The sequence below is a fragment of the Megascapheus bottae genome, chromosome 16 (assembly GCF_031878675.1).
Source record: "Megascapheus bottae isolate mThoBot1 chromosome 16, mThoBot2.hap1, whole genome shotgun sequence".
Lineage (NCBI taxonomy): Eukaryota > Metazoa > Chordata > Mammalia > Rodentia > Geomyidae > Megascapheus > Megascapheus bottae.
This window is the reverse complement of record NC_143524.1, coordinates 53,737,398-53,752,833: the sequence shown is the minus strand read 5'-3', so window position 1 is coordinate 53,752,833 and position 15,436 is coordinate 53,737,398. Positions and strand designations below refer to the sequence as shown.

The window sequence follows — 15,436 nt, the reverse complement described above, 5'->3', positions numbered from 1 at the left end:
TCTACTGCTCTAAGCCTTGCTGGCACTGTATTCCTGCACCTTGTGAAATAGCCTGTTATAGTCCTCAAACTTTATAGGCATTTTCTCTAATTAGTAATTAACAGCTGGATGGCTTTTTTCCTCCTATTGCTCCTCCTCCTCTTCCTTCTCCACCTTCTTCTTCATATCTTCTTCTTTAGAATAAAGGGTTTAATATACATTATAATTTAAGTAAATGGAATTTAAGTACTTCAGAGATAAACCTAGCTTATCAGTGGGATGTACAACTAATATTTTTGTACAACAAATAGGTTGGCTATTATAAAATTTACTTACATTGGGCTATGATTTTGAACTATTTATAGTCATAGAATTCCCCCATCTTTTTAATATACTTGTTGAAAATTTAATACTAATTCACGTAAAAGACTATAAAAAGTGATTCTTTGCCTTTTAGAAAGATTCAAATTCCTTTTAAAGGAAAGTTCCTAAATGTAGCTGCTCAAATGTGGAGAGAATTTACATGCAACTATTCACATAAAGCAAGGTAGCTTGATATGTGTGTGGTATGTGGCTAGAAATAAATAAATATACTGATGTACACGCATCTAAATATTTAGCTGATATACAAACATAATTTTGTAGTTCAGTGGACATGCCAAATAAATGATGCTATGCTTAAGTTCTTGCTATCCTTGAATTTTTGAAGCTTAAAAAAATCTATTTAAATTGATTTTCTACTGACACTCTAATGTATGACTTTGTGAAGGCTCATTAATCATCCATTTTCTACCCCTCTTGACCTCTAAAAGTGCATGGCTCAGAAGGCATTTTCCTGGATTCAGTGAATGGGTAGCACGGTAAAATTCCTTTTTAGTGCTGTGGAAATTTCAGCAATGTGTCACTGTGATTTGTGTGTCTGGAGTTTCTCACATCCTTTTCTTTAGCATTTTTAAATACCATGCATGCCTAAAACTACAACTCTGAATGCCACCTAGCATAAAATCACCCCATTTTTTGAAATAAGCTGGCATCTAAATAACTATATTTCACCCTTCATCTGCTTTTTTTTTTAGCAAAATCGAAAACTTCCTAGTCCTGTATATCATGTCAAGTTGTCTTTGTTCTTATGCCAAATTAAATCAACTGCTTTTGTATGCAAACTAGAAAAATAGGTTATAGGTTAAGCAGGGGTTATGCCTATAATCTGGGCTCACAAGTGAGACAGAGACAGACATTGTGTTTCTGATGCCTCCAGGTGAGTGGCAGTGTGATGAGTATTTATAGTGGAGACTTCGGGAGTCTGGAAGTGAAAGGACATATCCAGTTTGCAGTGGACTATGTGGAGTCACTGAAGGAGTTGCATGTTTTTGTGGCCCAGTGCAAAGACTTAGCAGCAGCAGATGTGAAAAAGCAGCGTTCAGACCCGTAAGTACAGATGTGTAAGGCGTCACCTACTTTCTTAGGGTTGTCCAACTTAGAAGAAGCAAGAGGAAGTCAGCTGTGTCTCAAGTAGTATAATGCAAGCCTTGAGCAAAACCACAACCCAAACAAAAACCAAGTGAGATTGTAAGGTCCTGATTTCAAGCGCCAGTACTGTCCCAAATTGGTTAGTTCATTAATTAATTATTTCTCGGGTTTAATTTATAGCCAGGTACTGGTGGCTCACGCCTATAATCTGGAGATCACAGTTCAAAGCCAGCCCAGGCAAAAGAGACTCATGTCCAATTAACCAGCTAAAAACTAGAAATAAGGTATTGTTCAAGTGGTAGAGTTTCAGCCTTGAGAAAAAAAGCCAAGCAATACTGCAGGGGCCTGAGTTCAAGCTATAGTACCAGCCCAAAATAATTGAGAATGAAGCTAAACAATCAAAAGAAGGGACCACGTTCATTAATATTGGAGGGAAATGCTGTTTTATTTCCTATATAAATTTGCATATGAAATATTAAACTATAAAAAAAAATCACAGACATATGGAGTGTTTCAACTAGGAAGTGACCTTTGAGATCATCTTATCTAGTTCTTTTATTTTACAGATAAGGAAACAAGGACTAGAAACAAACAAGAATACCCATGAAAGTGGCACTGTGGTAGAGCACTAGCCTTGAGCTGAAGAGTTTAGGGACAGCGCCCAGGCCAGGAGTTCAAGTGCCACGACTGACAAAAAAATTTATGAATTCATGGGGCTGGGAGTTTGGCCTCGTGGTTAAAGTGCTTGCCTAGCATGCACAAAGACCCGGGTTCGATTCCTTGGTACCACATACATACAAAAAAGCCAGAAGTGGTGCTGAGGCTCAAGTGCTAGAGCTCTAGCCTTGAGAAAGTCCAAGGACAGTGTTCAGGCCCTGAGCTAAAGCCCAGGACTGGCAAAAAAAAAAAATTTGTGAATTCAGTGAGCAGCAGAGAAAGAAACCTTCCCCCAGTCTCTTTTCAAACTTTTGCTAACATTAAGGATATGTGGGATATACTCTAGATTGTCCATTAGTGTGGAAACATGTAAGACCTTAAGGTGGTTTCCATATTTAAATTATGTTCTACAAAAAATCTCTAAATGAGAATTACTAATTCATCCTTGAAATCATGGGTTCGATTACATTTCAGTTTGTAAGGGCTCAATGGTATTCTCTACTTTTCATTTTCCAGAAGCTTGATTCCTAAATATTTTACTTGGTTGATCCTAATCCTGCTTTCTTTTATTTTTTTAATGGTAAAAAACAATGAGGCTCAACATTCATGTTTTTACATAACCCAACTACTATGTACTAAGATTTTTTTCAGAAAGCAGTAAAACATTTAAAAAGAAAAACTCCAAACCTATTCTTACAAGCCCAGAAACCTTTCTTGAAGAAATTAACCCACAGAAAGAAGGACTATTCTAGGTCAGACTTCTTCATTCTACACATTTATAAGGTAATGAGAAATGAAAATAATGAATTTAGGAAATTTCCCTTCAAAAGCTCCAGAAACAATATATTAAAAAGTTCATTGTACCAAAATCAATTTAAGAATCCATTTGAGAATCAAAGGTATTGGCAGGTACATTCTTTTCTTACTATACTATTTTCCTCAATCTCGTGTAGTAATTATTTTTACTGTAGCAAAGGGAAAAGGCAGAAACATCACCTTCATCTGCTCTGACCATGTCTATTTATATTTTTTTCATAGATATGTAAAGACCTACTTGCTACCAGACAAAGGCAAAATGGGCAAGAAGAAAACACTTGTCGTGAAAAAAACCTTGAATCCTGTGTATAATGAGATACTTCGGGTAGCTATACATTTTTTTTACCTTTTTTTGCCCAGTCCTGGGGCTTGAACTCAGCATTGTCCTTGGGCTTTCTCAAGGCTAGAGCTCTACTTCTTGAGCCACAGCACCACTTCTGGCTTTTACAACATATGTGGTACTGAGGAATCGAACCTGGGTCTTTGTGCATGCTAGGCAACACTCTACCAATAGGTCACATTCCCAGTCCTAGCTATACTCTTTCCACAGGAAAATTGTAAGTTGTGACCTGTATATTCAATAACTATTCCTTCTTGGGTACAGATGGAATGAAAACTGAGAAAGAAGTAGAAGTGTAGCTCAAGTGCTAAAGTACCAGCCTTGAGGAAAAAAAATAGCCACGGGATGCTCTGAGTTCAAGTCTCAGTGCCAGCACCAAAAAGAAAAGAAGAGAAAAATACTATATCAGGGCTGGGAATGTGGCTTAGTGGTAAAGTGCTTACCTAGAATGCATGAAAGCCCTTGGGTTCTACAGTATAATATAAACAGAAAAGGACAGAAATGGCACTGTGACTAGCCTTAAGCAAAACAGCAGCTCAGAGACAGTGCCCAGGCCCTGAGTTCAAGCCCCAGGATGGCTGTGTGTGTGTGTGTGTGTGTGTGTGTGTGTGTGTGTGTGTGTGTAATATATCATAAGCATTAAATACATAATCCCATGCATTAACCGCCCATACCTACCAAATGGTTATAATTACTTGCATATCATTGATGAGGCAAAAGTTTGAGGAATAATTAACTTGCTCAGAGATCCACAGATAAAGTTAAGCTCTGCAACCAGAATAATCTTCTACAATATAATTTTCATCATATTATTTCACTGCTAAAAATCTTCAAGGATTCTTGTTATGCAGGTTAAGTATAACTTTCTTAACCCACATGACAGCTCCGTCACAGCTTGAGTTTTTCCTCTTTCAAAATCTGTTGTCTTTTCTCTGTGTTCTTTGTACTTTGGACCAGGTACAATTATTTTCTCAAATGGATGTGACTTTCTGCTCCTTCAGACTGGAATATTCTTCCCTATGTTTTCCCCTGTTAACTTGCTTCCATGTGGCCAGAATTGAGAAATGCCTCTTTCTAGGAGAAGTTGTTTTTGACCCCTAACTTCCCTGCCAGCTCTGCCTCTGTAACCTTGCTTTATGCTAGGCTATATTAACACTCAGTCCTTTAACTGGCTTGTCTACCTCAACAAGAGATTATACATTCCTTGAGGAAAGATGCTAACACTGTTTTGTATGTAGGGTCTCTGCCTTTGGGCAAATAACACATCTGCGTTTCAGATCTGAGAAATGAGGATAATGATCATTTTTGATCTGCAGTAGAGAAAAGTAATAATCAGTTTACTTTAGTAATTGTGAATATTAAACCAGTTTACAAAGATGAAGACATTAACCTCAGGTAAACATTTCGTAAATACTGATTGGTTGTACACTGTTTAGGGTAGATTCCCTGAAATGTTGCTGGAAGACATTTAGATAAACAGATGTTTGGAAAGTCTACCTGCTCACATAGCACATTTTTTTTCTCCCCACAAACAATATCATGCTTTCTTTGCCATGACTAACAGACTATTTAAAAATAAAAATATAGCAAGTATTAATCACTCCTGTTTTTTATTATGCTCTAGAAAAAGAGAGAGCTAGGGTTAAATGAACTGTTAGTCATTCATGATTGCTTGGCCACGTGTGGATTTTCTCTAGCAACATTTTAATTGTTAATTGACTTCAAGATAGGCCAGTTCCTTAGCTTCTCTTGGGTCATCAACTTCAGCTAACTTAAATAGTAGATTCAGAGGAAGACAGATCAGCTACAACCAAAATGGCCATTCAAGTAGTACATCATAAAATGAAATAGATTATTTTTAGATTAAAAGTCTTATTATTCCTTCCATGATTATATATAATCGAGGTTTGACTACACTGAAGGTGAAAAGTTGCTGGGATGCCATCTCTCTTCTGTTGGCCATAGGAAGCCAGAAAAGAAAATTACCTTTTTTGAAAACCTCTTAGGAGTTCTGTGAAAGTTGATAATTAGAAGTATGTATGTATGAGGAGGAGGCAGGCGGTATCAGATTCTGTACTTTCTGCTCCATTTTGCTAGAAAATTCTTATTTTTCAAAAGTCTACAGAAAAGTATCTAGTCCTCAAGTAGATAACAAAATTATATTAAATTTTTCTTTGTATTTTCAGTCTGAATTTGATTTATACTAGATGTAACCTGAAGACACCCAGCAAAAGCGCAATAATTGGCTTTTGTTTTTAGAAAGCTATTAACCAGTTATGATATTTGAGCTATGGTTTGCCTCTTCCAGAAGGGAAGAGCTTCATCTTTTGTGAAAGATGGATTTAAGCTCTTTGAAATGACACACTCAGAATAAGATGACTTTGCAGTAATTGTGACACTTGAAACCTGACAGATGAGAAAGTGTGGATGGCTTTTGTTCATCTCTGTGTCATCACTTTGGCATGAAGTCGTGTTATTCACCATTGAAATGTTCTTCTTTGAACTACAGTATAAAATCGAAAAGCACATCTTAAAGACACAGAAGCTGCATCTGTCTGTTTGGCATCGGGATACATTTAAACGCAATAGTTTTCTGGGGGAGGTGGAACTCGATTTGGAAGCCTGGGACTGGGACAACAAACAGAACACACAGTTGCGGTGGTACCCTCTGAAGCGGAAGGTAGGTCAGCGCTGCTTGCTTGGGTGGATACTTTTATGTACAGGGAAAAGCTCAGTTGCATTTAACTCACACTACTGAAGTGTGAGATCATTTTAAACTATAGTTGAATTGACTTAGCTTGTGCACTCAGTGAAAAAAAAACACAAGAATGAAAACGATTATAGGGAGAATGCTGAACTCATTAAACATAACTGTATATGACTTCATTCCTCAGGAAGGTCATTTTAAGAAATTCAGTCCTTTGAAATTTGAGACACACTTTTAGCCTTGCATCTGGTCACATTTTGATAAATGATCCATGTGCCATGCCACTTGAAAAAGAATATTCCATGGTTGTTTGATGTAATATTCTAAAAAATCAGTAAGTCCATTATGCTTGTTAAAATATTTTTGTCCATACCAGTTTTATGTCTGTGATTACTGTGAATTACTAAGAGATGGTTGCAGATTTGCCTTTTTGTTGGGGGATTTTGGGGGTGGTGGTGTTTGTTCCTCACCCCCTCGCCATGCTAAGAGTTGAATCAACAGTCTTTTTTTTTTTTTTTTTTGCCAGTCCTAGGGCTTGAACTCAGGGCCTGGGCACTGAGCTTGGACATATTTTGTTCAAGGCTACTGCTCTGCCACTTGAGCCACTTCTGGCATTTACATTCGAATGCAGGAATCGAACCCAGGGAACTGAACCCAGGGCTTCATGCATGCTAGGCAGGGACTCTACCACTAGGCTACAGTCCCGGCCAAACCCACAGTCTTTTATGTGCTTGGTAAGTGCTCTACTACTGAGTTACATCCTCCCAAGCCTGTTACCTTTTGATTAATTTTTTTGAAGTTGTCTTATTATATATGCATATATATATTGAGATTTGTTTTACTTTTGTCGTGGATTGACTATTATCTTTAAATATTTCTTTTTATCTCAATAATAATAATTCTTGATTTAAAATCTACTTTGTTCTTTAAGGTATAGTGATTCAAGCCTATAATCCTAACTAATTGGGAGTCAGAGATCTGGGTATTGTGGTCTGAGGCCAGGCTGGGCAAAGAGGTTTTTAAGACTTTATCCTAACCAGTGGTGGGTGTAGTGGTGTGTGTGCCTCTCATCTCAAGTTCTGTGGAAGTATAATGCCCAAGTGTGGTTGTGTGTGTTGATTGTCCTAGCAACATGGGAAAGGATCAAAGTCCAGACTGGCTAAGGCATAAATTGAGACCCTGTCTTTACTCATGAACACCTTTAGAAGGAAGGATATACTTGTGGAATGTCTCAGGTAGTAGAATGTCTTACAAGTACAAGGCCCTGAGTTCAAACCTTAGTACTACCATTAAAACAAAATCTATTTTGTCTGTTAGGATATTTAGTTAGTAGTTGATTTCTATTTCAACATTTTGAATTCTTATAATATGTGCTTATCCTTTAAAAAAAAGTTTTGCCTACAGACCTTGAATTGATAGCTTTAAATCTTTCTTTAAAAACTAATTATTGGGGCTGGGGGTATAGCCTAATGGTAGAGTACTTGCCTAGCATGCATGGAGCCCTGAGTTAAATTCCTCAGTATCACTTACACAGAAAAAGCCAGAAGTGGTGCTGTGGCTCAAGTGGCAGAGTGCTAATCTTGAACAAAAAGTGTCCATGGACAGTGCCCAGGCCCTGAGTTCAAGCCTCAGGACTAGCAAAAAAAAAGTATTTTCAGTGTGAGGATTGATATGGCCCAAACTAGTTCATATAGTTAGAAGTGATAAATATAAGCAATGCATACCATTCTTTAGTGTATCTAAATCATAACACAGTTCCACTAAAGAAACAGTTCTCAAATGTGTCAAAATACTTGAAAGCCTGTATCAAGCCTACTGAACCCACATTCCTCAAGTGTGCATAGTAGCCCACAGTTAACTACCCCTGTTACACTTCACATTCGCACCCATGTTTTGGAACTAAGGTGCTAAATAGCCAGAATTTGAAAGTCACTGTCTCTCTGTCTCTCTCTGTGTCTCTCTCTGTCTCTGTGTCTCTGTGTCTCTCCCTCTCCCTCTCCCTCTCCCTCTCCCTCTCCCTCTCCTCTCTCTCCCTCTCCCTCTCCCTCTCCCTCTCCCTCTCCCTCTCCCTCTCCCTCTCCCCCTCCCCCTCTCCCTCTCCCTCTCCCTCTCCCTCTCCCTCCTCTCTTTCTCTCTTTCTCTCTTTCTCTCTTTCTCTCTTTCTCTCTTTTCCCAGTTCTGGGGCTTGAATTCAGAGCCTGCGCACTGTTCTTGGGCTTTCCTCAAGACTGTCACTCTACCACTTGAGCCACAGCACCACTTTCAGCTTTTTTCATGTATGTGGTACTGAGGAATCGAACCTGGGTCTTCGTGCATGCTAGACAAACACTCTACCACTAGGCTAAACTCCCCAAATTATCTCTCTTACACATAAATATAATATCTTTTTCTTTTTTTTGCCAGTCCTGGGCTTGAGCTCAGGGCCTGAGCACTGTCCTTGGACTTTCTCAAGGCTAGAGCTCTACCACTTGAGCCTCAGCACCACTTCTGGCTTTTTTCTATGTATGTGGTACCGAGGAATCGAACCTGGGTCTTCATGCATGCTAGGCAAGCACTTTAACCACTAGGCCAAACTCCCAGCCCCATATCTTTCTTACAAATAATAAATAACATGCATTTATGTCTTGTCCTTCCTTCTTTCCTTCCTTCCAGTAGATTTGGACTCAGAGCCCTGTGCTTTTTAGGCAAGCATGCTCCCATTTGAGCAATGCCCACAGCCATTTATTTTTAGGTTTTTGTTCTGTTTTGTTCTGTTTTACATTGGGTCTCATATTTTTGCCTTGTGAGGCTTCAGGCTGTGATCCTCCTACTTCTGCCTCTGTGTAACAGAGCTTTGCACAGCTGGAATGTGCAGTTCCATGCCTGATTTACTTGTTGAGACTGGAATCTCAAATCACTTTTTGTCTCAGCTGGGCTTAAGCCGCAATTCCCCCCAATCTTCAGCTCCTGAGTAGCTGGTATTGAATGCATAATCTGCTGTGTTGGGCTGACAGACTCCTTTGCATTTGATCTGTAATTATCAGGTTAATACAGCTGTGAAAATTTGGCTCTCTTACCCTCATACACATTCCCATACTATCGTCTATACAGAACAAAAATAAAATGTTTCATTTGTTGATTGAAGACTGAATAATGAATTTATTTTAAGAAAAAAATAAAATCTCCCTGGGACACCTCTCCCATCTTCAAACAAGCCATTCTTCCTTCTTCAGCACCCCTGACACTGAAAGGCCACTCAGCTCTCTGGGTTTCCGGAAAGGTTTTCTGAGATGCATAACATTGTTTTTTCCAGCCATGGAGACAGTAGTCTAGCTCTAATGTACAAAGAAATGTTCATTCAGGACACTCAGATGATACCTAGTCCCAGAAATGAGGCAGATATGGCCCTGTAATACAGCACCCACAAACAGGATGTACAAATCTGTGTTCTGCACCTGCTGATAATCCTTCATTCCACAGACAGCGCCAGTTGCCCTTGAAGCAGAAAACAGAGGTGAAATGAAGCTGGCTCTTCAGTACGTTCCAGAGCCAACCCCTGGTAAGTAGTGTTTTCTTTCCTCTTTCCCCTCTCCAAAGATTCTTTCAGGTCCTGTTACATTTTCACACATGAAACTCTAGACTCTAAGTTAATCATACTTTACTGGACCAAATGAGTCCATTATAGGTGTAAGCTAGAAAATTCTTTTTTTTCATGAAATAAAAAATATAATATTAAGTTTACCAGCATATTCATTTTAAATGCACAGCTCAATCATGTTGAGTATATTTACCTTGTTACGTAGTTTTTCTCCAGAACTTCAGCTTACCCAATTAAACAATAGGTTGTGCCCATTAAACAACTCCCTTTGCCTTCATCCCAGAACTTTTAACCACCATTCTACTCTCTGATTCTATGAGCAAATTACCTCTTTTTTCAGAATTTAAAGTTTTGACTTTATCCTCCTTTTGCAAAGTATGTATTTATGCCACATAGTTGGCCTTTTCTGCATTCAGAATTTGGGCCTCGTGACAGTGCTGATGTAAGAATGGAGCTGGAGTGTTCTTTTTCACTGGTGGAAATTAGGGTTCATGAAAAGCCCTAAGAAATTAAAGCTCACTTGTCCTCCATTCTCAGTCTCATGAGCAAGTGAAGCTTTAGTATCAAAATGGTTAATTACATTCCTGACATTAGGGTATCATGCGTTTAGTCCCGCTATGGAGCAAAACACTGGCAAGATATGAGTGCTGACTTCATCTCAACTCATCAGGCATTCTTCTTACCCCTCTGTAGGACTGCTATTTATTTATGAGTCCTGGGGATTGAATTCAGAGCCTGGGTGCTTTCCCTGAGCTTTTTTTCCTCAGGGCTAATGCCCTACTACTTGAGCTACAGCTCTACTTCCTTTTTTTGGTGGTGGTGTGGGGGGAGTCCTGGGGCTTGAACTTAGGGCCTGAGCACTGTCCTTGGGCTTTCTCAAGACTAGAACCCTGCCACTTGAGCCCAAGTACCACTTCCAGCTTTTTCTATATATGTGGTGCCAAGGAATCGAACCCAGGTCTTCATGCATGCTAGACAAGCACTCTACCATTAGACCAAACTCCCAGCTCTCTACTTCTACTTTTGATGGTTAATAGGAGATAAGTGTCTCCTGGAGTTTCTTGTCTGGCTATATTTGAACTGCAATCTTCAAATCTGTCTCCTGATTAGTTAGGATTACAGGCATAAGCCACCAGTGCCCAGTTGTTATTTATTTTTGCCAGTCTTGGGTCTTGAACTTGAGGCCTGGGCCCTGTCCTTGGATACCTTTTGCTCAAGGCTAGCCCTCTGAGACTTGAGCCATAGCACCACTTCTGGCTTTTTCTGTGTATGTTGTTCTGGGGAATCAAACCCAAACCTCCCTGCATGCTAGGTAAACACGTTACCACTAGGCCAGTGCCCAGTTTATAAATTATATTTTACAAAGTTATCTGAGCTCATTGTAGCCAGACTTTGAAAGATACAGTTATATAGAGGAGCTGTGTGCGTGTTGTTCACATCTATAATCCTAGCTGCCACAGGAAGCTGAGATCCCAACGATTATCATTCGAAGCCATTCAGGGCAGAAAAATCTGTGAGATTCTGGCTTCAAAATCACCAAGAGAAAGTGAGGCTGGAGATGTGGTTCAAGTGCGAGGCTCTGAGTTCTAACTCAAAAGATTAAAGTTTAATCAATTTAATACTATCATGTACTAACTAGAAACACAACAATATAATTTTTAACATACCAACCTGGGATGCAAGAGTATTAAAAAAGAAATAGTAGTAAAATTCTTCTCTCATTCTATTATAGGTAAAAAGCTTCATACAACTGGAGAAGTCCATATCTGGGTGAAAGAGTGCCTCGAGCTACCACTGCTAAGAGGAAGCCATCTAAATTCATTTGTTAGATGGTAACAGCATTAATGACAGCCTCTTCAGTTCTATTTCCCACATCACCTTTCCTGGTTGGGTTCAGTTCTATCAGGGATACTAAAACTCATCACTTGTAGCTTAAATGAATGTTCTTAGAATAATGGAGACACCAAAAAGAGGAATCTGTAATAGTAACTCCCAAGGCTTCATTTACTTTTTTGTTTGTTTCCCTCTCTATGTGGGTACCAGGGCTGGAATTCAGAATCTGAATGCTATTTTGCTCAAGGCTAGCACTCTACCATTTGAGCCACAGCGCCACCTGCAGCTTTTTGTGTGTATGTAGTACTGAGGAATCAAACCCAGGGCTTCATGCATGTTAGGCAAGCACTCTCTACCACTAGGCCCACATTCCCAGCCACTTTATTCACCGTTTGTAGGTATCAACTGGTAAGTTTTTGTTTTGGGGTTTTTTTTTTAGCTCAGATCAGTCTTCCAGTCTGAGACTACTCTCAGGCCATCTTGTCTTTACAAGAGACATAGTAGAGTTGATTATCATAAATGAAACATGATTGCAAAAAAAAATCATGTTGTTTATTCCCAAAGTAAGATCTAGCAAAATGGAGATGATTCTCCTCCTTTCCAAATCTACATAACAGTAGTTCCTTAGATTATCATTGATAATCAGGAATACACTCTGCTTCTAAATTTTAAAGTGACCATCAGGCAAGTGCTACCACATAACATGTATCAAATGCAGACTTCAGACTTTGTATTGTGCCTGTGTTGCCATATCAACCTTGTGAAGTCCGTGTCACCCATTCTCCTATAGGTGAGGAATCAGAGGTTGAACAACTGTCCCTAGCATTTAGAAGTGACAGAGTGAAGATCCACAGCAAGTCTGTCTGTCTTCCCTGCCTTACCCCCAAACCACCAGCACTGTCTCTGCACAGACTTCCTCCTTTGCCTCTCTAATGCTGTAGTATCCTGAAAAATCTGCATGTTCACTATTCTGCCATCTCAAAACATGCTCACAAGAATGTCTCTTTTTATAGTACCATCCTTCCAGATACCAGTAGGAAAAGTCGCCAGAAGACAAGAGCTGTAGGGAAAACCACCAACCCTGTCTTCAACCATACCATGGTGTATGATGGGTTCAGGCCTGAAGATCTGAGGGAAGCCTGTGTTGAGCTCACTGTCTGGGACCATTACAAATTAACAAACCAGTTCTTGGGAGGTCTCCGGATTGGCTTTGGAACAGGTAATGTTTGGTCCATGTTTTAATTTTCCAAGAGCCAGATTCTTCTGGGATAAGAAGGGGTTTTCTGGCTGCTTTGCCTTGTCCTAATGACAATAGAGAGCTAGTAAGGATAATGAATAAATTAGTGAAGGAATGTCAGCCTGTGTTCCAACGTCTCTGAGGCCTTGAGAATTAACAGGATGCAGTGGCTGTCCTCATAGTGCTTAAGTTACCATTGGCTGGGAGTGGCGGAATACCTGTATTATTATCCTCTACACACACCAAAATAAAAGATAACATTTATAGTTCTTCCAGAGTAAAGATATGCTTTGGATATCTATAATAATTAACATCTATTGGGCATTCTAGTTGCTGTATTTTATACTTTATTTACATTGTTTTACTTAATTCCTCACAGTAGATATAAAGTGGTTGCTAATATTATTCCAGAAGGAACTGATAATCCAGGAAATTGAGTTAAGAAAGCTACTAAGTGACACAGCTAGGACATAAAATTGAAGAAATCATTGGGACTTATGGGAATGATCTCGGTAATGGAATCACTCAGGTGATCTTTTTTCCCCCTGTGTTTCCCTTACTGCCAACCCCTTCTCAATGTCTTCTGTTGGTGGTTTATCCTTTCTTCAGGGAAAAGCTACGGCACTGAAGTTGATTGGATGGATTCTACTTCAGAGGAAGTTGCTCTCTGGGAAAAGATGGTAAATTCCCCAAACACTTGGATTGAAGCAACATTGCCCCTCAGAATGCTTTTAATTGCCAAGATTTCCAAGTAGGCCCAGAGCCCACAAGCTGCTCCACTGAAAAGGACTGCACAGGTGGAATCTGACCTTGAATGTGTCCTACTAACTACATGGACTGATACTGGCTTCCTATCTGTTGCCAAAAAGGAATAATACACACCTCAGCAAAGTCAATTTGCATGTGTTTCTTTGATTGCAAAGGCCCAAGGAACTTCAGTAATGGCAAGACGTGTGACATATTTGGGACTCTGATATTAAAGAGCTTTGACCAAGCTAAGAAAACTGAATTACTGTGTTGTTTAAAGAAAACCCTGCCACAAATGATTAAATTTGGAGATATTTTTTAACCAAGAAAATGTTCTAGTTTGCCACCATGTGCTTAATACCACAATATTGTGTTACAATGAAGACTTCCTACTCAATTACTGAGATTCTTAAAGAATTTACCAATGGGTAGTTATTTTTTTAAAAAAGCAACAGAAACACAGTCCTGAGTTAGATGCAGAGAGGAAGAACTTCAGTGGTGTCAGCGAACCACACAAGATAGCTGTTTACTCTGTAATTACTAATACAGAAGTCTAAATTAGGACAAGACTAGATTGGACTACAGACTTCACGTCTCTATCTCAAACGAACTTTGGTGCCACCCACTGGCTACAAGTGGAATTCGGTTCTTGGGTTATTTTATATTAGTTTTATTTTAAAGTCTTCAGCCTGCATTTTTCAATAAAGTATGTAAAAAAACAAAGTGAAATAACCTTAAACATATATGATTGCTTTTCTCATAACTTTAGTATATGAAAAAAGCAGCATAGAATTTGTCACATGTATGCTTCACAACAAAGTTTTAATTAGAATAAAAACCATTTGATTTTACTGTACTTTTGTGGATATATTATTTTCATAAAGAATTTTATAAAACTCAGAATAAATTATCATCTGACTTAAATAATATTGGAAAGTTAGCCTGATCTTGTATTTTACTTTATTGATTGATTGAATTTGTGTGCGTGTATGAAAGACAAGAGAGGAGAGAGACAGAGACAGAAAGAGAAGAGAGAAAGATACTGAGGTTTGAACATCTCTGAGTTTACTGGTAGACACTCTACCACTTTAGCTATACTGTCCCTCTAGCTTTTTTTTTCTTTTTGCTTATTTCTTAAATTTATTTATTGTCAGTCCTGGAGCTTGAACTCAGGGTCTGGGCACTGTCCTTGGACACTTTTTGCTCAAGGCTAGTGCTCTGCCACTTGAGCCACAGCACCACTTCTGGCTTTTTTCTGTATATGTGGTACTGAGGAATTGAACCCAGAGTATCATGCATGTTAGGCAAGCACTCTACCACTGGCCCTTACTTGTTTTAGATAAGAGACTTTTCATGGGGCCAACCTCAGACTTTAGTTCTCCTCCCTATATCATGTGATTACAGATGCTTGAAGCCACACCTGGCTTCTTGGTTGAGAGTAAGAGAGGTCTCACTAAAAATTTTATTTGGCTAGCTTTGAACTGTAATACCTCCTGGGTAGCTGGGATTACAGACCTGAGCTACCACACTCAGCCCTGAGGTCTTATTTTAAAGTACTTTCCATTAGGAATGCTGAAAATCCAAATTCTCTAACAAGTCTAATGGATTCTGTTGAGCTAATGCTTATTTTTTTTCTTGTGATATTAGGGTTTGAACTCAGAGCCTTGTGCTCATGAGACAGGCCTGCTATCACTTGAGCCCCACCCCTAACTCTTTGTGTTATTTGGCTATTTCTGAGCTAAGGTTTTGATTTATGCCCAGGCAGGTCTGCACTGTGATCTTTCTATTTGTATTTCCTCATATTGCTAGGACAATGAGTATACGAATACAGTCAGCTGTTGGGTGAGATGGATTCTTGCTAATTTGTGTGTGTGTGTGTGTGTGTGTGTGTGTGTGTGTGTGTGTATGTGTGTGTGTGTATTAGCCCTGGGGCTTGAGCTCAGGGCCTGGGTGCTGTCCCTGAGCTTTTTTGTTTAAGTCTAGTGCTCTACCACTTGAGCCACAGCTGCATTTCTGACTTTAGCAAAGTTCATCAGAGATAAGAATCTTGCAGCTTTCCTGCCCAGTCTATCT

At 39.2% G+C, this 15,436-nt stretch overlaps 1 protein-coding gene across 6 annotated transcripts in view; it reads left to right on the top strand.

The window, feature by feature from the left end:
• Sytl2 (synaptotagmin like 2) overlaps positions 1 to 14,211 on the top strand; it is a 114,526-nt gene extending 100,315 nt beyond the window's left edge. For all 6 annotated transcript variants that reach the window (XM_090348554.1, XM_090348559.1, XM_090348558.1 and 3 more), the window contains 7 exons: positions 1,238 to 1,407; positions 3,145 to 3,247; positions 5,772 to 5,942; positions 9,429 to 9,507; positions 11,279 to 11,378; positions 12,393 to 12,598; positions 13,226 to 14,211. In XM_090348554.1, the coding sequence (XP_090204680.1) occupies positions 1,238 to 1,407; positions 3,145 to 3,247; positions 5,772 to 5,942; positions 9,429 to 9,507; positions 11,279 to 11,378; positions 12,393 to 12,598; positions 13,226 to 13,371 (975 nt within the window). In that variant the 3' untranslated portion in view covers positions 13,372 to 14,211. The remainder of the gene's footprint in view (positions 1 to 1,237; positions 1,408 to 3,144; positions 3,248 to 5,771; positions 5,943 to 9,428; positions 9,508 to 11,278; positions 11,379 to 12,392; positions 12,599 to 13,225) is intronic.
• Positions 14,212 to 15,436: the final 1,225 nt, after the last annotated feature.